The 25,962-nt window shown below is 51.0% G+C and overlaps 2 protein-coding genes and 2 non-coding genes across 11 annotated transcripts in view; 3 read left to right on the top strand and 1 right to left on the bottom strand.

Annotated features, from left to right (window-relative positions):
- The window catches only part of Med24 (mediator complex subunit 24), a 32,911-nt gene extending 16,216 nt beyond the window's left edge, over positions 1 to 16,695 (top strand). For 3 of the 5 annotated variants that reach the window (XM_045158897.1, XM_045158898.1, XM_004655453.2), the window contains 20 exons: positions 1,341 to 1,452; positions 1,589 to 1,739; positions 2,083 to 2,196; positions 2,702 to 2,749; positions 3,270 to 3,352; positions 3,622 to 3,708; positions 4,906 to 5,011; positions 5,480 to 5,622; positions 6,421 to 6,458; positions 6,945 to 7,027; positions 7,562 to 7,740; positions 7,851 to 7,950; positions 8,249 to 8,424; positions 11,380 to 11,644; positions 11,915 to 12,096; positions 12,297 to 12,387; positions 12,706 to 12,805; positions 15,647 to 15,727; positions 16,020 to 16,168; positions 16,310 to 16,695. In XM_045158897.1, coding sequence (XP_045014832.1) covers positions 1,341 to 1,452; positions 1,589 to 1,739; positions 2,083 to 2,196; positions 2,702 to 2,749; positions 3,270 to 3,352; positions 3,622 to 3,708; positions 4,906 to 5,011; positions 5,480 to 5,622; positions 6,421 to 6,458; positions 6,945 to 7,027; positions 7,562 to 7,740; positions 7,851 to 7,950; positions 8,249 to 8,424; positions 11,380 to 11,644; positions 11,915 to 12,096; positions 12,297 to 12,387; positions 12,706 to 12,805; positions 15,647 to 15,727; positions 16,020 to 16,168; positions 16,310 to 16,426 — 2,405 coding nt within the window. In that variant the 3' untranslated portion in view covers positions 16,427 to 16,695. Of the gene's footprint in view, positions 1 to 1,340; positions 1,453 to 1,588; positions 1,740 to 2,082; positions 2,197 to 2,701; positions 2,750 to 3,269; positions 3,353 to 3,621; positions 3,709 to 4,905; positions 5,012 to 5,479; positions 5,623 to 6,420; positions 6,459 to 6,944; positions 7,028 to 7,561; positions 7,741 to 7,850; positions 7,951 to 8,248; positions 8,425 to 11,379; positions 11,645 to 11,914; positions 12,097 to 12,296; positions 12,388 to 12,705; positions 12,806 to 15,646; positions 15,728 to 15,961; positions 16,169 to 16,309 lie in introns of all 5 variants that reach the window. The other 2 variants (XM_045158900.1, XM_045158899.1) reach the window with 2 other exon arrangements.
- Positions 6,674 to 6,775, top strand: LOC123463898. The gene has a single exon (XR_006639266.1). It is a non-coding gene; the product is annotated as a small nucleolar RNA SNORD124 (small nucleolar RNA).
- On the top strand, positions 15,313 to 15,522 carry LOC123463668. Its single transcript, XR_006639067.1, has one exon. It is a non-coding gene; the product is annotated as a small nucleolar RNA U3 (small nucleolar RNA).
- Positions 16,696 to 19,284: 2,589 nt separating the features above from the next.
- Positions 19,285 to 21,338, bottom strand: Csf3 (colony stimulating factor 3). 4 transcript variants are annotated; one of them, XM_004655457.2, is made up of 5 exons: positions 21,299 to 21,338; positions 21,032 to 21,219; positions 19,932 to 20,039; positions 19,656 to 19,802; positions 19,285 to 19,449 (listed from the first exon to the last, which is right to left on the bottom strand). In XM_004655457.2, the coding sequence occupies exons 1-5, from the start codon at positions 21,336 to 21,338 to the stop codon at positions 19,285 to 19,287; spliced, it is 648 nt and encodes a 215-aa protein (XP_004655514.1). The 4 variants fall into 4 exon arrangements, with proteins under 4 accessions (XP_004655514.1, XP_012803601.1, XP_004655515.1 ...); XM_012948147.2 differs by having other exon boundaries at positions 21,053 to 21,219; XM_004655458.1 differs by lacking the exon at positions 19,932 to 20,039.
- Positions 21,339 to 25,962: the final 4,624 nt, after the last annotated feature.

Here is a 25,962-nt window from a genome sequence, read left to right as displayed (position 1 = left end):
GTGCTGGTGGCGGGGGAGGGGGGCTATCAAAGAAGCATGTGGCAGGGTCCCTGCCCTTAAGCTTACACACTAGTGGGGAGCAAGACAAGTAGAATGTCATATACGTGGAGGAAATTGGAGGACAAGACAGGCACAGCTTCTGTTCTTGTCCGTCTCCACATTATTCACCATGTGGAAGCAAATGACTTGAGTGTGTCCTGAAATATCCCTTTATAAACTTGGTGCCTGTCTGTCAGGCCTGTGTGCCATCCACCTCCTAACTTCTGATGTTAAATATTGGAACCTTGCCGAGAGCAGACAGATTTGTAGGAGGAAAGTCTTCTAGCAGCCAGGTCTTGAGGCCCATAGTTGTGTTTGGGTCATGTGGCTAGGACACTTAAAGAGGTCTCATTTTCCAGTGACAAGAATCAGAGTGGGTGACACTCAAGTCTTCAAGGCTTGGTTGAAGAACTTATTAGAGGATTAGTCTGTTTATTACTTCTCCATATTGTTGAATTGTCTAGGAAAAGTCCAGACAGAATGATCACTATGTCAATATGGGCTATATTGAGAGTTTTTTTTTTTTTTTCTTTTTAAATGTCTGGCAGTTTCTTACCAACCTTGAGCACTTGATAAATGTTTATCGGCTGAATAGTAGATGAATACTTAATTTGAATGGATCTCAGGTCTTGTCTTTTTTCTTTTTTCTTTTTATTCTCCCTGTGCTATGTGGAGGCTAATGGACTAGTTGGTGCCCATTATCATTGATCATTTGACTCTCTGGATTTGTAACTAGGATAAGTGACTTATAATTAAGTGGAATAGCCCATGTGTGCAGGCATTTAGGGGAGAGACTGGATGGTTAGACCGTTGGGCACACTGTTACGGGGCAGGGGCTTGGAGTTGTTTCAGAAGACGAGTGCAGAGCCCTGCCGAGGGGTGGGAGGCGTTGAAGAACCAGCTCACTTAGAGTGGAGGCGAGCATTGTTGGGAGGCTGATCTTTCCCAATGGCCCACTCCAGAAATGATGTGTGGCCTCTGACCCTGGTCCAGCCGCTGGGCTCGAACCCCCCTGAGCAGCTCTGTCCCGCTGAGTGGGTGTGTGGGCCTAGTCTCTAGTCACCTCCAGGCTGCCCCTTGAAGGTCAGGTGCTTCAGACTCTAGGGGCTCTGGCCTGTGGTGATTACTCCCTTCTAGAAACAGTGCATGCTGCCCTCAGCACCCTGGCCGCCCCATCATCCTAGGGAAAGCCTTGTTAGGTGGTTTTGTGTGCCCAGGGAGTACCACCATCGAGGAATTTGGGGCCATTTCCTTCCTCTCCTCTTTCCCAGCATGCTTCTGCCTTTTCTTTCCTCCACCAGCCTCGTGGACTGCTATTGAACATTCTTTCTTGAAGCTGGGGGAGATCCTGGCCAATCTTAGCAACATCCAGCTCCGGAGCCAGGCTGAGCAGTGTGGCACGCTGTTTAGGAGGTTAGGCTTCTTGGAGGAGGTGGGGGAGGAGACAGGAAGTGTACTGGGGTATTATGGGAAGATGTGGTGCCTGGTCCAGCCCCTTGGCTCTCACCTTCAGTGCCCCACCTCTGTCCCCATGTGTCTGTCCCCTCAGCATCCCCACCATGCTATCTGTGCACTCGGAGCAGCTGCACAAGACGGGCTTCCCCACTGTCCATGCTCTGGTCTTACTGGAAGGCACCATGAACCTGACAGGGGAGACGCAGCCCCTCGTGGAGCAGCTGATGATGGCGAAGCGCATGCAGGTGGGAGACCGCGTGGCTCTGCGTCCTGAGGGGGCGGCCATCCGAGGACCACATGGCTCTGTGTCCTAAGGGGTGGCCATCCGAGGACCGCGTGGCTCTGTGTCCTAAGGGGCGGCCATCCGAGGGAGGAGCCCCAGGAGGACGAGAGTTTTCTCTTGGTCGCCGGGGGAATGTGGATGCCAGTCACGCACAGCTCTGTTATTTGACTTCTGCCCTTGGTTCTGAGCACTAGAGCTGGGATGTGATCCTGCGATGCAGTCACGAACCCAGCCCTGTCCCCGAGCCTGCAGAAGGGAAGGGATCCGAAGCAGCTTCTTACGCTCCTCCCTTGGGTTTCCCACAGCATATCCCCACCCCGCTTTTTGTTCTGGAGATCTGGAAAGCTTGTTTTGTGGGCCTCATCGAGTCTCCTGAGGGCACACAGGAGCTGAAGTGGACGGCTTTCACATACCTCAAGGTGCTTGGGACCATGGGAGCAGCAGAGGGAAGAACTCAGGAGCGCAGTGATGTTCACCTTTGCCCCGTGTCCCTTGCTGGCATTGAATCCAGTCTGCTGGGTCTCTAGCACAAGTCCTAGTTGATCATTTTCTTCAAAAGTCTTGGGGTGGGTTTGGATACTTGGCAGGCTCATGTTTCTTACCATGAACTACTGGCCAGTGTGTCCTCAGCTGGATTGCAGGGCAGCCAAAGGAGCCACGGGAGGTGGCCCTGGTCCCTATGAGTTGGAGTTCCACTTTTGCTTACGACATTTTGCTTTGAGTAAGCAGAATTTAGAAGTCTCCATGCCTGTAGGCCGAGGAGCATCAGGCGTTTGGATGCACATGAGCTTACTGATTGGGCTGTAAGGCCATTTCATCGCCAGAGGAAGTGCTCCTGTGTCTGTGTCCTGAGTGGGATGTCTCCAGTGGTACGTGAGCAAGAAAGGACATTGATCTTAACTGTTTCTGCCTCCTTCACTCTAGATTCCACAGGTTTTGGTGAAGTTGAAGAAATATTCTCACGGGGACAGGGTGAGTTGGAGAATGAGATGAAGGGCATGAGAAAGCAGGTAAGGACATTTATGCCCTGAAGAAACAAGGCCAAGGATAATGTCCTTTAGGCAGTACTGTGTTCTTGAGCTTGGGGGAGGGGTGTGAGCATGTGTGTGTCATTGCACATACACCAGTCTCCAGCCAGTACTGTGGCTTGGGGTGCTCCCCCTTAGCAGTTATAATTGCTCATGAAGCGGGTGTGGTGGCGCACACCTTTAATTCCAGCACTCGGGAGGCAGAGGTAGGAGGATCGCCATGAATTCAAAGCCACCCTGAGACTCCATAGTGAATTCCAGGTCAGCCTGAGCTAGAGTAAAACCTACCTTGAAAAAAAAAAATTGCTCATGGAGGTTCAACCAGGGTGACTATGTGGGGAGCAGTAGTGTCTTGAATAGCTCCTCACCCAGTTACAGGGGACCAGTGGTGGGCACGTCCTACTTCAGCCTGTGGGGGACCCGAAGGATCTGGAACCCAGGTAGAAGTTTCTAATTCTCTGTAGGACTTCACTGAGGATGTCAACTGTGCTTTTGAGTACCTGTTGAAGCTTACACCCCTGCTAGACAAAGCTGACCAGCGCTGCAAGTACGCACTCCTGGCTTGTTTTACTGGAGGGCGTTTGGGGCCCTTCCCCTGCTCACTGTGAGATGCGCTCTAAGGGACTTGTTGGACCCCCTTGGCAGGAGAAAGAGGCCGCATTTTCATAGTTTGCAAGAACCCAGAGTCCCTCGGCCTTTCCTTGGGCGCTCTCGTTGTCTTTACTTTAAAAAGGGGGGAGACTGGGCAGAAACCTCTTGGTCCTGTCCCCACACCCCAGTCCTGCCTACTTCCCTTCTCCATGTTTCCCTTCACAGTTGTGACTGCACAAACTTCCTCCTCCAAGAATGCAACAAGCAGGGACTTCTGTCTGAAGCTAATTTTGCCAACCTTGTGGCAAAGCGGTAAGTGTGACCCCACTTAAACTGTCTCACGGACCCCTTCACCTCCCTTTCTCCTGCTAGACTGGCTTCTGGTGCCATATCCCTCTTTGAAATCTTGGTTGCAAGTGACTGGAACCATGCCTCTAGGTCCAGGGAGCAAGAGGGAAAAGAAGACACTGACTTTGTCTCTCCTAGTTGTATTCCTTAACTCATCTTCCTTGTGATCAAAGGAAAAAAGAAAAGTCCTGCCTGGCTTGGTGGCACACACCTAATCCCAGCACTTGGGAGGCAGAGGTAGGAGGATTGCCAAAAGTTCAAGGCCACCCTGAAACTACATAGTCAATTCTAGGTCAGCCTGGGCTAGAGTGAGATGCTACCTCAAAAAACCAAAAGAAAGAAAGAAAGAAAGAAGTCTTAAATTATCCATTAATCTCCCCTCCCCCCCCCCCAATGTAGGAGTTCCTTCTAGCCCAGGCTGACATGGAATTCACTTTGTAGTCTCAGGGCGGCCTCAAACTCACCGTGATACTATCTCTGCCTCCTGAATGCTGGCATTAAAGGCGTGTGCCACCTCACGTAGCTTCATCTGTTAATCTTGAACAGAGTTTCAAAGTAGGTGTAATGACTAATGGCAAATGAAAGAGGTTGTCATATTGGATACTGAATATATGAACTTCATAAACTTGATCCAACATAGTTTTTTTGGGGGCCATGCTAAGGATTGAACCCAGTACTTCATACATGTGAGGCAACTTCTCCCTTCACTGAGTTACAACCTATGCTTCCATCTCCTCTGTGGCTAGTTCTGAGGTTGATGAATTTCTCTTGGGATGTGGCTCAGTTGGTAAAGTGCTTGTTTAGCACATGCAAAGCCCTGGGACCCGCCCCGGCACCTCATAAACCAGGCATGGTGCTTGTGCCCTAGCACACGCGAAGCGCGCCTCGGTGGATCAGGAGCTCAGGGCTGTCCTTGCCGATACAGTGGGCTTGGGGCCAGCCTAGGGACCCAGTCTCCAAAGAGGCAGAGAGAGAGAGACGATGAATGAGAGTAAGAATGAATATGCATTTTTCTTAGGCATTTGTGGCTTATTCCTATAATCCCAGTATTTGGGAGGCCGAGGCAGGAGAATTAGGCCTGAGTTCAAGGGACTACAGTGTTGTGAGACCTGTTTCAAACAAAAAAGTTTCTCTGTTCTTGTTTTCTTGTTTTTTCCATAGCACAGCAGATCGGGACCCGCAGCTAAAATCATCAGAGAACGCTAACATCCAGCCGAACCCTGGGCTGATCCTCCGGGCAGAGCCCACTGTCACAAACATCCTCAAGGTCAGGGCTCCCTTCCCTTGCCACCGGGGACTCAAGTCTTCCTTCTCATTTTCTGCTACTTCCAGATAAGCAAACAGGACCTGCAGACCTTTCTGTTCTCTGGCTTCTGTGCATAGCTGCTTTGGGAGCGGAGCAAGGGAGAAGGCAAAGGCAGCCGCCACTGAAAGCTGACATAGTTAGCATTTCTCCAGGCACCGTGGTTGGTGCCTTCACATACACTATCTCATAAGAACCAAGAAATGAAGTGTCTAGCCAGAGCCTCATTTATCCCTACCCCCACCACACCAATACAGTTGAGAGGGAGAGCTCACCAAGTAAGGATAGATTTCAGGAATGACTTTTCAGGTTGGAGCTAGAAAGCCAGATGAAATTGTGCGGTGTAGTGTACTAGTCAGCAGAGACGTGTAAAGAGAAAGCATGTCTACGCTGTGTCTGGCTTCAGGACTTGATTTTCTGTCTTATCCCCAGACAATGGATGCAGACCACTCCAAGTCCCCAGAGGGGCTACTAGGGGTCCTGGGACACATGCTTTCTGGAAAGAGCTTGGACTTGTTGCTGGCTGCTGCTGCTGCCACTGGGAAGCTTAAATCCTTTGCCCGGAAATTCATCAAGTGAGGAAAACTGCACCCTTATGGGAGGGAAGGCCCTATGTGAAGGGAGGAGGCAACAGTGAGAATGAGGCACCTGGGTCTGGGCCTCTGTCAGGGTGGACAGGCTACGGCAGAGCATCCTAGCTGGAGACTGTGGCAGAAGGGTCGTTCTCTTGACCCAAACAGCTCGTTTCTCTCTGGATGAAGATAGAGTGAAAATGGCTGAGAAGGTGTAGAACAGACATGGAAAAATTTTTGCATGCTTCTGGAATTTGTTTGCAGTAGCTGGAGGCCCTGGCACACCCATAAATAAGTAAAAAATATATATAGTTTTTTTTTTTCAAGGTAGGGTTTCACTCTTGCCCAGGCTGACCTAGAATTCACTGTGTAGTCCAGGGTAGCCTCAAACTCACTCCTCTTACCTCTACCTCCAGAGTACTGGGATTAAAGGTATGCGCCACCATGCCCAGCCAGAAATCTTTTTTTTCCTGTGACATGGTCTTGCTATGTATCCCAGCTTGACCTTGAACTCTATCCTCCTGCATTAGCCTCTTGAGTACTAGGAGTATAGGAATGTGCCACTTTGTGCATAGGTACTGGGGAATTAAACCTGGGTTCCTAGGCTCTTGCGGGAAAGTGCCTCAACCTCCAAGCCATCTCTCCAGCCCCAGAAATCTTTTAATCAATTATAGGAGTAATTTTTACCCCTCTGGGCATGCTAGACCCCCCCCCCGATCCCCCCCCCCTCCCCCCGCCAGTGCCTGGAGGCAGTTCATCTCTCACCCTGGCTGATCTGGCTCATCTCTGTTCTTTTCACAGTCTGAACGAGTTCACGACCCATGGCAGCGGAGAGGGCAGTAAGTTACTAGCACCCGAGGACCCACCCCTTTGCTCTCTGAGGAAGGTGCACTCTGGGGAGCGGGGCTCCTTTCTCTTGCCCTAGGGACAACTGAAGGGCACTTTGAGGAGCCTTAGGGGAGGGCCATGCTGGGAAAGAATTTCTCCCCAAACCATCCTTTCATCTTTCTCCCACTTGTGCCATTTTAAGACTTGTTTGGGTTGTAGAAACCTTGAATTCCAAGGAAGGAATGATGTTCTCATTGAGACTCAAGAAAAGGATTCTGAGCCTCAGCTGTGAAGGAACCTCTTGGTACCTGACCTTCCTTAATTAAGGCAGATCCTGGGCTGGGGAGAGGCTCAGTGACACTTGCCTAGGGTGCGCGAGTGCTTGGGTGCGCTCCCCATGCACCACAACAATACAAAGTGTTAGTCTCTTTCCTGTTCCAGACAAGGCTTTGAGCCCTTGCCCTGTTGTAAGGTCAGCTTTGTTACTCTCCTCACAGCCAAAACAGCCTCTGTTCGTGCCTTGCTTTTTGATATCTCCTTCCTCATGTTGTGCCATGTGGCCCAGACCTATGGCTCAGAGGTGAGTGAGGGGAGAGCTGGTAAGACTAAGGGGTACATAGTGGGTGGGGCAAGCAAGAGGGAAGTAGTAACCTCCTCATCTCATCTTAGCCTTGCCCCAGTGGTCTTCCAGGCCAGGGGTATTTGGCCTCTGAAGATATCTTGGAAGTCAATAAATGCTCCTAGTCATCCCAAATCTTCCAGGACCACATTCATGTTGACCACTAGGTGGCAGTACAGCCCCGGCCTGCCTTTCTCAGACACATTTATCCCCACACACCCCCCAACCCCACCCGCCACATAGGGTCTCACCCTAGTCCAGGCTGACCTGGATTCACTTTTTAGTCTCAGGGTGGTCTCAAACTCGCAGTGATCATTCTACCTCTGCCTCCCGAGTGCTGGGATTAATGGCGTGCACCACCACACCTGGCTATCCCCACTTTTTAGGCTGGGAAGTGAATGGCACTAGGGTAGGAAACTGAGGCACAGCTGACACCCAGCTCAGCTCTGGCAGGTGTCACCCGTCCTCAGCTAGTCCTCTCCTCTGCTTACCCAGGTGATTCTCTCCGAGTCGAGCTCAGAAGCAGAAGTGCCTTTCTTTGAGACCTGGATGCAAACCTGCATGCCTGAGGAGGGCAAGATTCTGAACCCTGACCACCCATGCTTCCGGCCTGACTCCACCAAAGTAGAGTCCTTAGTGGCCCTGCTCAACAACTCCTCGGAGATGAAGCTAGTGTCAGTGGCCTGGGTGCCTCCTCCAAGAGTCCTGGTGGAGACAGAGCCAAGATCCTCTCCCCTAAGCCTATCCCTTGTAGTGATGTTTCTTCCACCCCCATCCTCTGTAGGCAAATGAAGTGGCATGAAGCCTGCCTTAGCATTTCAGCGGCCATCTTGGAAATCCTCAATGCCTGGGAGAATGGGGTTCTGGCCTTCGAGTCCATTCAGGTAGCCCCACCTTTCCATCAGCCTCTTCTCTTCCCTAAGACACAGAGCCAGACATTGACAACTTGTTACTTTGCATAAAAACAAGAAGGTTCTTAATCCAGAAATCATATGTGGTATCTGTCTTCCTTAGCATTGTGGTCTTAGTCACTCGCTCCCTCCTAGGTAGCTCTGGGAAAATCAAACTTCTGAGGCAGAGGTGTAGACTATGTCCTGGGACCCTCCCCCCAACCTGTTAAACTCAGCTGTCTGCCCCCAAAGGCTACAGAGCGTACCCTAGTAACTCTCCCCTCCCCCTCAGAAAATCACCGACAACATCAAGGGAAAGGTATGCAGTCTGGCCGTGTGCGCTGTGGCTTGGCTTGTGGCCCATGTCCGGATGCTGGGGCTGGATGAGCGTGAGAAGTCTCTGCAGATGATCCGCCAGCTGGCGGGGCCTCTGTACAGTGAGAACACCCTTCAGTTCTACAATGAGAGGTCAGTAACCTGGCCCACCCCTCAGTCCTGCCAGCATATGGTGAGGAGTCAGCAGCTCCAGGAAACAGCATGCCACTTGCTCTCACTTCCTTCTTCCCTCATCCCTCCATCCAAGTACTGACCAGCCCATCCCGCCTAGCTTCCAGAGTAGTTAGACTCTCCCTCACGTTTCTTTTTTTATTTTTTTTCAACTCCCTTCTCTCACATTCTTTTTAGGTTTTTTTGTTTTGTTTTGTTTTGTTTTTGAGGTAGAGTTTCATTCTAGCCCAGGCTGACCTGGAATTCACTCTGTAGTCTCAGGGTGGCCTTGAACTCTTGGCAATCCTCCTCCCTCTGTCTCCCAAGAGCTGGGATTAAAGGTGTGCGCCACCACACCTGGCTTCACATTCTCATTCTAGCATTCTTTCAGCTGTCATAGCAGAATTTAATGTGTTTCTCCCGAGGGTTTCAATCCATACTGGGAATGCCGATCCCCAAAAGTTCTGTTATGTCTTCAGAGGGTTCAGGTTCTGGCTGACGCAGAAGTTCTTGCTGTGTCACTGTCAAGAAACTATGAGCCATGTGTAGTTTCATAGCTTCCTTTCTGTCCCCAGCTGTCCCGGTGACCCTTTCAAGCTCTGGCTCTTTAGGGACTTGCAAGACTTCCTGTGACATCCACTATGTTGACCTCATTGGTGTTGGTTCATTTACCCAACCAGTAAGTTGTTGGTTTGGTTTTTAAAAAAATGTAACAAGAGGGACTAGAGAGATGGCTTGGCAGTTAAGGCGTTTGCCTACAAAGCCCAAGGACCCACGTTTGATTCTCCAGACCCACATAAGCCATATGTACATGGTGGCACATGCATCTGGAGTTCATTTGTAGTAGTTGGAGGCCCTTGTGTGCCCATTCTCTCTCTCGCTGTCTTTCACATAAATAAATAAAAATCAAATATAAAAAAAAGCCAGGCATGGTGGCGCACGGCTTTAATCCCAGCACTCAGGAGGCAAAGGTAGGAGGATCACTGTGAGTCTGAGGCCACTCTGAGACTACACAGTGAATTCTAGGTCAGCCTGAGCTACAGTAAGATCCTTCCTTTTTTGGTTTTTCAAAAACCAAAAAAAAAAAAAAGCAACAAAAAACACATAACAGAAAATTTACAGTCATGAGGACATTTACACCTAAGTACATTTCAGTATATAAAATATATGCATACTGTTACAAAACAGGTCTCCAAACCTTTTTTATCTTTCCTATGTGAAACATGGTCTGCACTAAACAAGAAATTCCCACTTTGCCCTCCCTCTGAGCCCTGGCATGTTACTTTATCTCTCTGTGAATGTGGTTACTTTACATAGGTCATATAGTTAGGCAATATCTGTCTTGTGACTGGCTGACTGCACTCAACATAATTTCCTCAGAATTCATTCATAATGCAGCATACAACAGGATTTCCTCCCCCCACCCCTTTGAGGTACTCACTGTAGACCAGGATGACCTGGAATTCACTATGTAGTGTCAGGGTGGCCTTGAACTTGTGATCCTCCTATTTGTGCCTCCTGAGTGATGGGATTAAAGGTGTGTGTCACCACACCTGGCTCAGGCATTTTTTTTTTAACACTTTTTATTTTGCTTATTTATTTATTGGATAGAGAAAATGGGCACACCAGGGCCTCCAGCTGCTGTAAACAAACTCCAGGTCCATGGGCCACTTTGTGCATCTGGCTTACGTGGGTCCTGGGGAGTTGAACCTGGGTCCTTTACCTTTAGAGACAAATGCCTTAACCTCTAAACCATCTCTCCAGCCACAGTTTTTCTTTTTTATGCACAAGGCACATGCATCTGAAGTTCATTTGCAGTGGCAGGAGGCCCTAGTACGCCCATTTTCTCTCTCTCTCTCTCTCTAAATAAATAAATATTTTTAAATAAAAAATATACATATTTATCATTAGAGAAAGAATGGGCACACCAGGCCCTCTAGGCAGTGCAAATGAACTCTATAGACACATATGCCACCTTGTGCATCTGGTTTATGTGGGTTCTGAGGAATCGAATCTGGGTCCTTAGGCTTCACAGGCCTTAACCAAGTCAAGCATTTTTTTTTTTTTTTGAGGTAGGGTCTCACTCTAGCCCAGGCTGATCTACCTGGAATTCACTATGTAGTCAGGGTGGCCTCAAGATCATGGCAATCCTCCTACCTCTGCCTCCCAAGTGCTGGGATTAAAAAGGCATGCACCACCATGCCTGGCTCAAGCATGTTTTTTGAGGGAGTACAGAAACAGCTGAAATGAAGTTTGGGGAGGGTCTATGAAATCACATGTGTTCCCTTCTTTTTTACTCTCCCTTCATTCTCTCACAAGTCATGGAACATTTGCTGTGACATCATCCATCTTATGTATCATGCGTCCTAGTGGGTGAAGAGTGCTAGGAAACCCGTGGTTCCCTTGTTCAGGTGGGAAGGTGGCTCTTAAAGTTAGGGCACACTTTCTTGAGCCTCCTGGCATTCCAGGAACAGCCTGCTTCATGGCACAAGATGCTCCTGAGGAAATTCCTGGATATGTGTGTGTATTTGCCCAGCAGTCCAGGCCGGGAAGAGTCCTGTGGGGCAGCCAAAGGGCCTCTCCTGGAAGTTACAGTTTACTTTGGGAGGAGGCCAAAGCTGGGTGGAGACCCCCCCCAAACACTCTGCCCAGGGGGAAGTGATTGTATCTATGACTGAGTTGGCTGAGCCTGGCCTTGGGGGATGGGAGAAGTTGGAGAAGGGGAGGCTGGAAAAGGGAATCTGACATATTGCCCAGGGGAGTAAACTCCCTGCCCTGTGCCTTCCAGAGGCTTCAAGGCAGGTGAGATCCCAGCCAGAAGCAGGCCCTGGGGTTGCCTCTGCCCCCAGCCCTGAGTGAGGCGAATTCCCCAGCAACATTTCCGTAACCCAAGTCTACAGGGCAGGCTGGCCTGCATGTGTCCTCCCTGCCCCCCAGGGTGGTGATTATGAACTCGATCCTGGAGCACATGTGTGCAGACGTGCTGCAGCAAACTGCCACGCAGATCAAGTTCCCGTCCACGGGGGTGGACACGATGCCTTACTGGAACCTGCTGCCTCCGAAGCGCCCCATCAAGGAGGTGTTGATGGACATCTTTGCTAAGGTGCTGGAGAAGGGCTGGGTGGACAGTCGCTCCATCCACATCCTCGACACCCTGCTTCACATGGGGGGCGTCTACTGGTTCTGCAATAACTTGATTAAGGTACCTGGGCCATAGTGGGTGTAAATAGCCTTGCAGACAGACGTCAGCTCCACCTGGCACCTAACCTGGTGGGTCTGACTTTTCTGAGAGGCTGCTGGGAGCAGGCAGCCTTTTGGGGAGACAAGATCCTCATCTCGCAGAGAGGAGGAGCAATACCTGGAGCTCCCTACCTGTTCAGAGAGCCAATGGGGATGGCTGGGGGGGGTTGGGGTGTCAGAGCCCCAGGCTCAGGGCCCAAAGTACCTCAGCATCTGTTGACCTGCTCCTCAGGAGCTGTTGAAGGAGACCCGGAAGGAGTATACGCTGCGGGCAGTGGAGCTGCTGTACTCCATCTTCTGTCTGGACATGCAGCAAGTGACCTTGGTCTTGCTGGGCCATATCCTGCCTGGCTTGCTCACTGACTCCTCCAAGTGGCACACCCTCATGGACCCCCCTGGCACTGCACTGGCCAAGTAGGATTCTCTCCTGAGTCTGCCCAGCCCTCCCCACCCGGGACCCCAAGCGCACCACCCAGAGCCAGGCTCCTCAGCCTGTGGCTACCCTGGGAAGCTAGGTTGGGAGAGCCCTACCAGGTGGGGGCTTGTTCATGGTGGATGAATGAACCTTCTTTTGGGCCCCTCTAACTATGTCCCCTATTTTGGAACTCTGCCAGGCTAGCTGTATGGTGTGCCCTGAGTTCTTACTCTTCCCATAAGGGACAGGCGTCTTCCCGCCAAAAGAAGAGGCACCGGGAAGACATTGAGGTAGGGCCTCCATTGACTTGGTTGTGTGCTTATTTGGAACACATCTTGTAAGCATTTACTGGGTGAGGTGCCTTCCCAGGCAGAGGGAATGTGTTGGGCCTGGTTGTTTGGTCAGGGTCTGGAGGGGTGGCATTAGTGCTCCCTGCATGCCCACAGGGCTCTGTCTGCTTACTAGGGTAGGCTGAGGCAGAGCGAGAGGGATCAATGAGGTGAGGGCTGTAGGGAATTCCCTCAGCCACTCATTTTGTGATCTAGACCTTTCGCCAGTGGCCGGAAATTTGGGGAATTGTGGCATAATAGTGACTTTCTGCCCTCTAGGATTACATCAGCCTTTTCCCTGTGGAAGACATGCAGCCTTCAAAACTGATGCGACTCCTCAGCTCCAATGAGGATGATGCCAACATTCTGTCGAGTCCCAGTAAGCCCTTGGGAGGTCAGGGCTCCTTGTTTCACTTCTCCATAGGGACCTGCTCTGAAGTCCTGAGCTTTCCAGACATGGGTATCTTTGCATTGGTTGTGCTGATGGGGTGTGGGATTTTGTACCATTCTGTCTCTTAGAGGGTAATCTGTTGCCTGTCACTGGAGATAGGGTTGTTGTCCTAGGGGTTGAAGCACTTCTGTCCAGGACCCTCCCAGTCCTTTCACCCGTTGAGGAGTGACAGGGCACCCAGTGAGTTCACATAGCTGTGTCACTGACTCACCTGTTCTTCCCTCCTAACCCAGAGACATGCCCTGTGGCTTGGAGCAGGCCCAGGCTGGTGCCTTAGGTGACTCCTCTCTGTCCTTCCCTGGTTGCCAGACTTCCTTCTGTCAAAAGCTTTTCTTTGGAGGGAAGCCCAACAGGCTGGCCTTTTTTTTTTTTTTCTTTTTGGTTTTTCAAGGCAGGGTCTTGCTGTAGGTCAGGCTGACTTGGAAATCACTACGTAATCTCAGGTTGGCCTTGAACTCATGGCAGCCCTCCTACCTCTGCCTCCTGAGTGCTGGAATTAAAGGCATGCACCACCATGCCTGAATTTTCTTCTTATTTCTGTTTTCTGAGGTAGGGTTTCACTCTAGTTCAGGCTGACCTGGAATTTACTATGGAGTTTCAGGGTGGCCTTGAACTCATGGTGAGCCTCCTATCTCTGCCTCCTTAGTGCTGGGATTAAAGGCGTGTGCCACTAGGCCCGGCATTTTTTTCTTTTTTAAAAATTTTTTATTTTTTATAATTAACAACCTTCATGACTGTAAACAATATCACATGGTAATCCCCTCCCTTTCTTTCTTTCTCTCTCTTTTTTTTTTTTAATGCAAAGGAGAGAGAGAATTGGTGCGCCAGGGCCTCCAGCCACTGTTGTCAAGCTCCAGATGCGTGTGTCCCCTTGTGCGCTTGTGTCACTTTGCATGTCTGGCTTATACGGGTCCCTGGAGAGTCAAACATGGGTCCTTAGGCTTTACAAGCAAGCGCCTAACCACTAAGCCATCCCTAGCCCGTGCCAAAAGCTTCTAATGTGATATTCAGGTCTTTCAGTTTCCAGAGGTTTCTCCTGACTCACAAGTTTCTCTGGGTCCTTTTAGGAACTAAGACCAATTACATCTAGACCAGAGGAAGGATGTTGGGTCTAAGTCTAATCTTGACCTTAGCTAGTCCCTTAGCAATTTTTTTTTTCCCCCACATAGGGTCTCTAGCCCACGCTGACCTGGAATTCACTATGTAGTCTCAGGGTGGCCTTAACTCTCAGTGATCCTCCTACCTCTGCCTCCCTAGCGTTGGGATTAAAGGTGTGTGCCACCATGCCCAGTGGCAATTTTTTTTCTTTTTTTTTTTTTGAGGCAAGGTCTCACTTCAACTCAGGCTGACCTGGAACTCTAGCTTCAGGCTAGCCTTGAACTCATAGCAAGCCTCTTAGCTCAGCCTCCTGAGTGTTGAGATTAATTAAATGAATGCACCATCATGCCTGGCCTTTATAATGAACTATTTAAAACAAAAAAAAATTTAAAATTTTTATTTATTTATTAGAGACAGAGGGAGAGAGAAAGAGAGATTGAGAGAGAGAATGGGTGCGCCAGGGCTTCTAGCCACTGCAAACGAATTCCAGATACATGGGCCACCTTGTGGATCTGGCTTACGTGGGACCTGGGGAATCAAACCTGAGTCCTTAGGCTTCGCAGGCAAGCGCCTTAACTGCTAAGCCATCTTTACAGCCCTTTTTTTGTTTTTTTGATATTTTAATTTAATTATTTGAGAGGTGGAGAGAAAGAGAGAAAGGGAGATGGAAAATGGGCACACCAGGGCCTCTAGCTGCTGCAAATAAACTCCAGGCACATGTGCCACCTTGTACATCTGGCTTATGTGGGTCGTGGGGAAATGAACGTAGGTCTTTTGGCTTTGTAGGCAAATGCTTTAACCGCTAAGCCATCTCTACACCCTGTTCTTGTTTTTTCTTTTTGTTTGTTTGTTTTTGTTTTCAGGGTAGGGTCTCACTGTAGCCCAGGCAGACCTGGAATTCACTGTGTAGTAGTCTCAGGGTGGTCTTGAACTCATGGCAATCCTCCTACCTCTGCTTCCCAAGTGCTGGGATTAAGGGCATGTGTTACCATGCCCCACTCCCTTAGCAAATTTTTTAATTTTTATTTTTTATTTTAAGGTAGGGTCTCAATCTAGCTCAGGCTGACCTGGAATTAACTATGGAGTCTCAGGGTAGCCTCGAACTCACAGCAATCCTTCTACCTCTGCCTCCCAGCCACTGGGATTAAAGGTGTGCTCCACTACGCCCGCCTCCCTTAGCAAATTTGGTGTTTTCTTACCTGTAAACTGAACTTTGGGAGGGTTAAGAAGCTTCAGTCACACATAGCACCAAGATTGGGGTGTGATTCAGGAGGGCTTAGTCCTCCTTCCTTTCCTTATGGGCTCTCAGTACCTCCAGGTTCAAGAATCTTTCACACAAGACTGTACTTTCAGGGATCATTTCTAGAGCTCATCACCAGATAAGCTTCTGACTGTGCAGAGCACTGGAAACCACGAGCGGGGGCGGCGCGTTCTCTCCCGAGCGTGAAGCCCGCTCTTGGTGTCGCTTTGCTGCAACTGCCACTTGCCATTGGTGGTCGTTCCTGCCCTCCTTCCGGGCAGCTGGAGGGAGAGGACCCAGGCTGAGTAAAAAAAAAAAAAAAGGAAAATAAAAGAAAAGAATCTTTCATACTCCCTGATGGATGGAGGATGGGTAAGGGCTGCCCTGGGTGAGCCAGTTCTGAGCATAGCACCCATGTGCCCATCCCACAGCTGACCGGTCCATGAACAGCTCTCTCTCGGCCTCCCAACTCCACACAGTCAACATGAGGGACCCTCTGAACCGAGTCCTAGGTGAGTCCTCCCAGCGGCTCTACGTGCAGACTGAGCCGGAAGGAGCCCCTCCTCGAGGCCGGGCCGCCTCAGCTGCCAAGGGTCCTTTGGGAGCCACACTCCTTCCACTCAGCTCTTCACCTCTTTCTTCCCTAACTGCTAACTCGGTTTCCAGGTTCTGTTTCGCTCTCCTCTCCTGTCTCTCTTTGCCATTCCCATGTGAGGTGCTCTTACTGTGCTTTCTCCCCTTCTCAGCCCCCCTTTTCCCAAGTCTGACCTGTGCTGGAATATCTCTTGCTTCCCCTCTGCACAGCCAACCTGTTTCTGCTCATTTCCTCCATCCTGGGCTCGCGCACGGCAGGCCCCCACACCCAGTTCGTGCAGTGGTTCATGGAGGAGTGTGTGGACTGCCTGGAGCAGGACAGCAGGGGCAGCATCCTGCAGTTCATGCCCTTCACCACCGTGAGTGCCCGGGGACCCAGGGCTGTGACGGGGGGGGGGGGTGGTGGTGGGGGGCCAGGTTCTGGGGCAGCCCTCAGAGCAGGGAGGGGCTCCCTTCCTGGATGTCATACCTTGCGAGCCATACATGCTTGTCTTTGGCAGGTGTCGGAGCTGGTGAAGGTGTCTGCTATGTCTAGCCCCAAGGTGGTTCTGGCCATCACCGACCTCAGCCTGCCCCTGGGCCGCCAGGTGGCTGCCAAAGCCATTGCTGCCCTCTGAGGAGCTTGGAGTGGTCTGGTGGGGGTCTCAATCTAGGGACGCAAGGAGGGATGAGCCTGCTTTGCACACCTCCAGTGGTTTGACACCGTCCCCCATTCCTGCCCTCCGGTTTCCACATCTCCCTTCTGCCAGACCCTGAAGGTCATGAGCAGCCCAGTGGTCATACCCCACAGGAAGGACGTGTCAGATCCATAGTGGATAATACATATTTGTAACTCACAAGAGGAGTTCACCTCAGTGCACTTGTAAATAAAGGTTCTTGACCATAAGTGCAGCGGGCTTAGTATCTTCCTGCAGTCCCATGTGCTAAGGCCAGGAGGGGCACAGTTTTGGGGAAGGTGTAGAAATCAGAGCTTGGGTGCCTTTGTTCATTCTACAGACTTCCCAGGAGTGGTGAGGGTCAGCACCACTCCTCCCTGTAAAAAGAGAGACATTCTGGGCTGGAGAGATGGCTTAGCGGTTAAGTGCTTGCCTGTGAAGCCTAAGGACCCTGGTTCAAGGCTCGATTCCCCAGGACCCACGTTAGCCAGATGCACAAGGGGCGCACGCGTCTGGAGTTTGTTCGCAGTGGCTGGATGTCCTGGCACTCCCATTCTCTCCCTCCCTCCCTCCCTCCCTCCCTCCCTCCCTCCCTCTCTCTCTCTCTCTCTCTCTCTCTTTCTCTCTCTCTCTGCCTCTTTCTCTCTCTGTCTGTCACTCTCAAATAAATAAATAAAAATAAAACAAAAAAATTAGAAAAATAAAGAGAGACATTCTGAGCCAGGCATGGTGGTGCATGCCTTTAATCCCAGCACTCGGGAGGCAGAGGTAGGAGGATCACTGTGAGTTCGAGGCCACCCTGAGACTCTATAGTGAATTCCAGGTCAGCCTGGGCTAGAGTGAGACCCTACCTCGAAAAACCAAAAAAAAAAAAAAAAAAAGACGTTCTGGTGAAGGGCCCTTGGGGGCTGGGGCAGGAGTCCCTGCTGTGCAGTTGCGCCCCACCCAGTCTGACTGGCTCACAATCTGATCTGTTGCCTCCAGAAAAGGGTTGGGGGATGAGGGTAGGAACCCCCTCCAACCCTTCTGGCTCCTCCACACCATGCAAGGCTGAGACCCCCTTGAGTGTGGCCTCGGCGGGGCCCTGTGCAGAGGGCAGCAGGAGGCTGTTGAAAAGCCGAGGACTGGGAGGCGCAGGGAGGCTAGTTGGGCTTGGCTAGCTGTCCCTGAACCAAGTGGAATCCTCTAGCTGGAGGTGCAACTCCGCCTGCTCTCCGTGGCCCATCCACACCCTCCCAGGCCTCTCAGCCTCTCCAGTCGGCAGGTGTCCCTGGAATGACAGCTCGGAGACAGCCAAGCCTGAAATTAGTTCTGGCCCTAGTCATCACCTGGAACTCTGCTTCCTATCTGAAACCAGCATCCTTCTCCTGCCCCAGGGGTAATGCGGATGGGCTTTTTTGTTTGTTGGTCTCACTCTAGCCCAGGCTGACCTGGAATTCACTATGTATTCTTAGGGTGGCCTTGAACTCACAGTGATCTTCCTACCTCTGCCTCCAAGGTGCTGGGCTTTTTCCTAAATTATTTATTCATTTACTTATTAGAGAGAGAGAATGGGTGTGCCAGGGCCTCCAGCCATTGCAAATGAACTCCAGATGCATGTGCTACTTTGTGCATCTGACTTACATGGGTCCTGGGGAATTGAACCTGCACTCCTAACCTTCACAAACAAGCACCTTAACCGCTGAGTCATTTCTCCAGCCCCGTGTATGCCTTTTTTTTTTTTTTTTTTTTTTTTTGCTTTTTTTGCTTTTTCGAGGTAGGGTCTCAGTCTAGCCCAGGCTGACCTGGAATTCACTATGGTGTCTCAGGGTGGCCTTGAACTCCCAGCGATCCTCCTACCTCTGCCTCCCAAGTGCTGGGATTAAAGGCGCCCTGTATGCCTTCTTGCCGCCATGTCTCTAGCACGTTGCCCAGCACCTGTGCAGCGCGCACCCAAGTACTAGTTGCTAGGAGTTACTAGAGGATGCTTCCTGCCCTCCCTCTGCCCTCTTCTGCTATTCACCAGCCCCTGCCCGGCACCAGGTAGAAGAAGGAGGAAAGACATCATTGAAGGCAACACAGACAATAGTTTATTATCCAAACTCCATTAAGATGAGCAAGTGGGGGTGCAGCAAAAGGGTAACCAGCGGCCTTCCTTCCACACTCACTCCACGTGACTCCCCTTGCCTTCCCTCCCACACTCCCGATCTCAACCCAACATGGCCCTGAAAAAGAATCCTGGCTTTGGTGGAGCCAGGCAGAGACAAGCTTATAGCCTGAGCTCATGCAGGGAGCCAAAGCAGCCTCACCCGTCAGAAGAAGAATATATCCCCGGCCAGGTTCTGGGGGAATTGCAAGCTCTGGCTGCCTCTGCTTCAGGGTGCAATTTCCCACAGGGACAAGGACAAGGACACAAGTGGACCCAGGACCTGGCTCACCAGAGCTAGAGATGCAAGAACCCAGTTGGGGAACACTGCTGTTTAAATATTAAACAGGGATGTCTTGTCTCCTACATGGGAAACCTCCTGCTGCTCCCTAGGCCTCTGTAGTAGGCGCCTGAGGGCAGTGAGCTCACTGGCCCTTCGAGTGTGCCCGCCACAGAGCCCTGCTGGCAGCAGTCTCAGGACTCAATACTTGGTATTTACCTATCTCCCTCCAGCCCGGGGGACAGGAGGACAGGAGCTTGTTCCCCTGCTACAGGCAGGGAAATGTAACTCACAAGTGACGGGAAGGACCTAGAAGTCTTGGGCTCCATTCTGTCTTCCCTGTCTTTAAATAGTAGGCTTAAATAAGTATAAATATTAAATAGAGATAAATAGGCTGCCTGGGAAAGGCTTTGCTCAGGGCTGGGTGAGGTAGCGTAGAGCTCGGTAGGCCTGCTCCAGGAAGCTCTGCAGGTAGGAGGCGGCCAGGACACCTCCGGCCCGGCGCTGGAAGGCAGAGGTGAAGGTTGGCATGGTGCCCTGGGTGGGCTGCAGGACAGGGGTCACCCCCAGGTCTTCCATCTGTAGGGGGAAGATGAAGTCAGGGATCAGGCCTGCTGGGAAGGCCTTACTGTAGGCGAGAGTGCCGGAGCCGTCAGGTGGAACTATGGACGCTGTCACCAACAGAGCTGACTCCATCCAGCCCAGAGGTCTGACCCCCGGACTAGAGCTTGGCGGGAGGTCGGCAGTCTTGACCCTTACCATTCGCCCCTCTCTCTGAGGCTCACCTGCTGCTGAACAGTGGTGGCAAAGTTGGAGACATCCATCTGCAACATGTCCAGGGCGGGAGCCAGCTCAGGGGAAATCCCCACTAGGGCCTGGAGGAGGCCCTGGTACAGGAGGAGTCCGTCCTGGAGTTGGCTTAGGCAGCCTGTCTGGGGACAGCAGGACACTGGTTAGGCCACGCTGCGTGGGCCGGGACATCCCGCCCTCACGTGCCCAGGCACAGCGTTGTAGTCCCTCACTTTTCTCACCCTGACTCCCCTTCCTCTCCAGAAACTCACCAGCTGCAGGGCCTGCTGGGAGCAGCTGCTCAGGGGAGCCCGCGGGATGCCCAAAGAGTGGCCAAGCAGTGCCAGCTCCTCAGGGTGGCACAGCTTGTAGAGGTCACACTGCGGATGAAATGACACTGAGGGACACCCGCCTGGATCAGGCTACTTGTTCTTCCTGAATCCTCCCATCTTTCGGTCTGCCCAGCTTCTTAGCCCATCCGGCTGCTCGGGGCGCCACCTTTCTGAGCAGGGGCCCTCAGCGGAATAGCAGCAGCACCCCACCACAGGGTTCCAGCTCTCCCTCTTCTTATTTTCCTCCCTGTCCCCTTCCCCAATTCTTTTCTTAAATTATCTTTATGCTACTTATTTGAGAGGAGAGAGAGAGAGAGAATAAGATTGCGCACACCAGGGCCTCCAGCTCCTGTAAATGATTTCCAGACGTATGTGCCACCTCGTGCATCTGACTTACGTGGGTCCTGGGGAATCAAACTTGGGTCCTTTGGCTTTCCAGGCAAATGCCTTTACTGTTAAGCCATCCCTCATCCCTCCAGCCCGCTCAATTCTTTCTTCTTTCTTTCTTTGTTTCCTTCTTACTTTTGGCTTTTCAAGGTAGGGTTTCACTCTAGCCTAGGCTGACCTGGAATTCACTATGTAGTGTCTCAAGGTGGCCCTTGAGTCCACAGCAATCCTACCTCTGCCTCCAGAGTGCTGGGATTAAAGGCGTGCGCCACCACGCCTGGCTCAATTCATTATAAAAATTTTTTTTATTATTTTTTATTTGAGAGGGTGTGAAAGAAGGAAGCAGAGAGAGAGGGAGAATGGGCGCGCCAGCCCCTCTAGGCACTGCAAACTCCAGACACATGCGCCACCTTGTGCATCTGGCTTACATGGGTACTGGGGAATTGAACCTGGGTTCTTAGGCTTTGCAGGCAAGAACCTCAACCGCTAAGCCATCTCTCCATCCCCCTACCCAAATCTTTTGTTGCTGTTGTTGTGCTGGGATGGAACACAGGCCCTTGAGTATGCTAGGCAAACACTCTGCCACTGGGCTGTACCCAGTACTAACCTCGTCTCCCCTCCTTCCAGCTCTACCCTGGGTCTTTCCTCCACACCCACCACAACCTCTCACTTACCAGCTGCTCCTGCAGGGCAGAGCCTTTGGCCTGGATCTTTCTCACTTGCTCTAAGGACTTGAGCAGGAAGCTCCGGGACAGGGGTGGTGTCAGGGAGCTGGCAGGAACCAGGAGCGCAGCCTCTTGCCCCGTCCAGAGTGCACTATGCCACAGCAGCAGCTGCAGGGCTGAGAGCGGACAGGACTTAGGAGATGCCACTCCAACTTTCATTCCTCCCACCCCAGGGCAGGTAGCCAGGTCACTCACCCATCAGCTTCATGGGGCTCTGGGTAGTAAGTTGAGCCATGGGGCTTGGGGTAGGGCGCTCTGGGCTGCGGCTCTGGGCTGTGTCAGGTCCCCGGCTCCAGGGGACCTTTATACATAACCTCATGGAGGCCTGAGAGGAAATTACCTGAGGCTGGGGAGACTAAGGCTTAGTAATAACTTCCCAGGATTTATGCAAATTTGGTGCCCAGGACAATGCGGGGGGTTGGGACAAAACGCTGTTTGCGAAAGCTTTGTGAAATTGTGGAATCTCTCATCGTTCTTTGACGTCGTCTTTTTGTCCCCCCTCAAACTCTCTTCTTCCTTCCTAGCCCCACCCAGGCCTGCACTGCCCCAGGGTGTTTGATCGAACAGCCTTGGAGATGGGGAAGAAGGCCCGAATCAGAGGCCGCTTCCTCTCTTCTAGAAGCTCTGGCAGATGTGTCCCCTTTGCCTCTCTCTTGGGGTCCTCAAGCCACCTCAACCCTAGGCAAGCATTCCGAGAGAAGGAAGACCCCAGCTCTTCCCATTCTTACCAGTAAACAAAGTGCCAGCAGGCCAGGGGCCCAACATAGGACATTTGGGTCTTGCCTCCTGTGCCCACCCCACACTTGGATAGGAATCAGTCCACATTCCGGGCTGTCCTGTCCCAAGGCTGATTAGCTGGGAACTCCCCAATACCCTCACTATGACTCATTCCTTTAAGCCCCCAGAATCTTGGCAGAGAGGCCAGAGGAAACCGGATGTCTGCCTTAAAAGAATCAAGACCCAGTGGGTCTTTGCTCACCTGACCTTGCCCCTCTTGCTTCCTGACACACTCCCTGGCACCCTACCTTACGATAGCAGAGCTTTGGAGTATGTCTGGGGGTGGGTGGGTGGGTGGGGGACATGTGGCTTCCCTGATGACCATGGCCCACAGAAAAGGCTGCCAGTAGAGGGAGCTGCCCTGAAGCGGATGCAGGCTGGTGAGGTGAGGAAGGAAAAAATTGCCACATCTCCAGTCCTAGAAACCTGGAGTGTCAGCCCTGGAAGAGACCTTCCAGTCTGTTCCAATCTTGTGAACTGAGCCAAAGAGAGGAAATGCGGCGCGCAAGGTCAAGTCAGTTCCCTGCTGGCTTCTGTCTCAGTTCCAACAGCTTCTCACCAGCTTCAGGGTTTTCCCAGTCTGACTGATCACACCCCAGGCAGTCACTTTCTAAACCAGTTTATCTCCACCTTTGGGCCAAGGAACACACATCTCTAGACGCAGACTTCATGGCCAAGATGGGCCGTTTTTGGGGTTAGGATGCCCTCTGGTGGTTTTAGCTGGCATAGCATCACCAGCCTATCTGTTCTGCCTTGGGTCCCAGTGTTCCTCCCTGGCTCCACCTCAGGCAGCAGGTGCTCAGCTCCTTGGGAGTAGACAAGCTCAACAGATCCAGGGTACAGCAGAGAATCATGGTCTTAAGCATGGTGGTTTAGCCGTTACGGCGCTTGCCTGAGAAACCTAAGGACCCACTTCAATTCCCCAGTACCCACAAAAGCCAGATGCATATTGGCTGGAGGCCCTGGTGTGCCCATTCTCTGTTTACCTATTCCTGTTTCTCTCAACTAAATACATATACAATTATACAATTTTGGTTTTTCAAGGTAGGATCTCACTCTAGCTCAGGCTGATCTGGAATTCACAATGTAGTCTCAGGGTGGCCTTGAACACGGCAATCCTCCTAAACCTCTGCCTTCCAGGTGCTGGGATTAAAGGCATGTGCCACCACACCTGGCTTAAATATTTTAAAAAGATTTTGAAATAATGAATAAAAAACATGGTGGCTGGTAACCGAACCTTATAGATGTCAGGCACTGCACAGATGTGTTGGGGGGTGGGGGTGAGGGAGAGGTCCTGAAGAATACACTTAGCATTTTGTCCTATCCACTAGTGTGCTGTAGATGGGGCCTCCGAATGTCAGTAGGTAGGTGGTCTTCTCAAGCCCATGCTATTACACTGTCTTCCTTCCCAGATGGGGTCCATCTTGGATAATATGTAGGAAGACCAGAGAGAGCAAGGGCTTCTTACCACTGGCCAAGACACAGGAACTGAAGGGAGGCTCAGAAGTCAAAGTGACTTCAAAGGGTCTGGATCAAGAAACCCTGCTATTCATTCATTCTTCCAACCTCCTGATTCATTTGTGTGTGCATGCATGTGTGTGTATGGACAAGTGTATCGCCATGTGCATGTGTGGAGGTCAGAGGTCAACTTCAGGTGTTATCCTTATCTTCCATCTTAGTTGGGACAGTCTGTGGCTGCTCACTGCTGGTGGGAGATTGACCATGAGAGCTGGGAAGCTAGGATTGCAGACATGTGTTACTGTGTCTGGCTCTACTTGGGATCTGAATTTAGATCCTCATGCTTGAGTCATAACCCTAGCCCAGAGTTTGATTTTATTTATTACTTTTATTGTTTTGAGATAGGGTCTTGCTGTAGCCCTGGAATTCATTCTGTAATCTCAGGGTGGCATTGAATTCATAGCAATCCTCCTACCTCTGCCTCCCAAGTGCTGGGATTAAAGGTGAGTGCAACCACACCTGGCTATTTTTTTAAAAAATTTTTTTGTTGTTCATTTTTTATTTATTTATTTGAGAGCGACAGACATAGAGAGAAAGACAGATGGAGGGAAAGAGAGAGAATGGGCGCGCCAGGGCTTCCAGCTACTGCAAACGAACTCCAGACTCGTGCGCCCCCTTGTGTATCTGGCTAACATGGGTCCTGGGGAACCGAGCCTCGAACCGGGGTCCTTAGGCTTCACAGGCAAGCGCTTAACCGCTAAGCCATCTCTCCAGCCCTTAAAAGTATTTTTATTTATTTGTAAGGTGGGGGGTAGAAAGACAGAAGGAATGAATAGGAGCACCAGAACCTCTAGCCATTGCAAATGAACTCCAGATGAATGCATCACTTTGTGCATCTGGATTTACTTGGGCACTGAGGAATTGAACGCAGGTCATTAGGTTTTGTAGGCAAGTACCTTAACCACTGAGTCATGTCTCCCAGAGGTAGGATTAAAGGTATGTGCCACCATGCCATGCCAAATTTTTTGTTATGTTTTTTGAGGTAGGGTCTCATTCTAGCCCAGGCTGACCTGGAATTCACTATGTAGTCTCAGGATGGTCTTGAACTCACAGCAGTCCTCCTACTTCTTCCTCCTCAGTGCTGGAATAAAGGTGTGCATCACCACATCCGGCATTTATTTATTATTTTTTAATTGTTTTGGTTTTTCGAGGTAGGGTTTCACACTAGCCTGGGCTGACCCGGAACTCACTATGTAATTTCAGGATGGCCTTGAACTCACGATGACCCTCCTACCTCTGCCTCTCAAGTGCTGGGATTAAAGGCATGTGCCACCATGCCCAGCTTCGGCTTTTATTTATTTTAAGAGAGCACATGTGTGCACAAGGGGGGGGGTTGGCACACCAGGGCCTCAGCCACTGCAACTGATCTCCAGACACTTGCCACTTATGCCACCTAGTGGGCATGTGTGACCTTGCACTTGCTTCACCTTTGTGCATCTGGTTTATGTGGGATCTGCGGAGTTTAACATGGGTCCTTAGGCTTAGCAGGCAAGTGCCTTAACTGCTAAGCCATCTCTCCAGTCCTATTTTATTATGTTGTTTAGTTGAGAGATCAGGGCCTCTCCTAAGCCACTGCAAACTCCAGATGCATGTGTGACCTTGTGCATCTGGTTTTATGTGGGTCCTGGGAGTCGAACCTGGGTCCTTTGGCTTCACAGGCAAGTGCCTTAACTGCTAAGCCATCTCTCCAGCTCCCCAATTATTATTATTATTATTTTTTTAAGAGTAGGTCCCTGCTTTGAGCAATTTGTAATTATCACTAGGATTTAAGCATGACTGATACGAATGGGGGAGTCAATGAAGGGCCTCAGCTGACCTACAGGAAGGTTTTGGGGAAGTTGCTGGGAGGATCTGGCCAGGAGAAAGATAGCCATGCCTCTTAGCTCAAGTGTGCCTGGGCCTTCAATGTGAGAGCTATAGTCAGAAGTGGAAGGTACATGACCCATGAATTGGGGCCATGCTTGGGCCAGAAACCATATCACTTTTGCCACTTGATGCAGCAGAGGGTATGGGGTACTGCCGTGGCACTGTGTTCTCCGCACACCTTGACTCACAGGCAATGGCAGGAGGTCAAGTCTGGCTGGTTGGTGGAACACTGGATGCGGCTTTAGTTTAGCAGTAACTTCCTATAACAGGAGCTCCTGGTCTGCTCATAGCACACTTGACGTAGGCAACAATTCTCAAAGTGCGGCTGGTCTCAGGACCGGCATAGCAGTTGTTGCCAGTTAAAATGAGTGACTTTAAGCCAGACGTGGTGGCACATACCTGAAATCCCAGCACTCAGGAGGCAGAGGTAGGAGGATCACCAAGAGTTTGAGGCCATTCTAAGACTACATATGAATTCCAGGTCAACCTGGGATAGAGACCCTACCACAAAAAACAAAAACCAGAGCTGAGCTTGGTGGTACACATCTTTAATCCCAGCACTTGGGAGGCAGAGGGAGGAAGATCGCCATGAGTTCGAGGCCACCCTGAGACTACGGAGTGAATTCCAGGTCAGCTTGGACTACAGTAAGACCCTACCTTGGAAAACAACAATAATATATATATTTTTTTTCTTTACT

This window comes from Jaculus jaculus, chromosome 9 (assembly GCF_020740685.1).
Source record: "Jaculus jaculus isolate mJacJac1 chromosome 9, mJacJac1.mat.Y.cur, whole genome shotgun sequence".
NCBI lineage: Eukaryota > Metazoa > Chordata > Mammalia > Rodentia > Dipodidae > Jaculus > Jaculus jaculus.
The sequence above is the reverse complement of the archived record's forward strand: the minus strand, read 5'-3'. Positions and strand labels throughout refer to the sequence as shown.

Coding starts and splice junctions, on each gene's coding strand:
- Csf3 (XM_004655457.2), bottom strand. CDS start 21,338: ATGGCTCAACTTACTACCCAGAGCCCCATGAAGCTGATGG. Junction 21,220..21,298: donor GAGCCCCATGAAGCTGATGG/GTGAGTGACCTG, acceptor GTCCGCTCTCAG/CCCTGCAGCTGCTGCTGTGG. Junction 19,803..19,931: donor CCCAGCAGGCCCTGCAGCTG/GTGAGTTTCTGG, acceptor TGCTGTCCCCAG/ACAGGCTGCCTAAGCCAACT.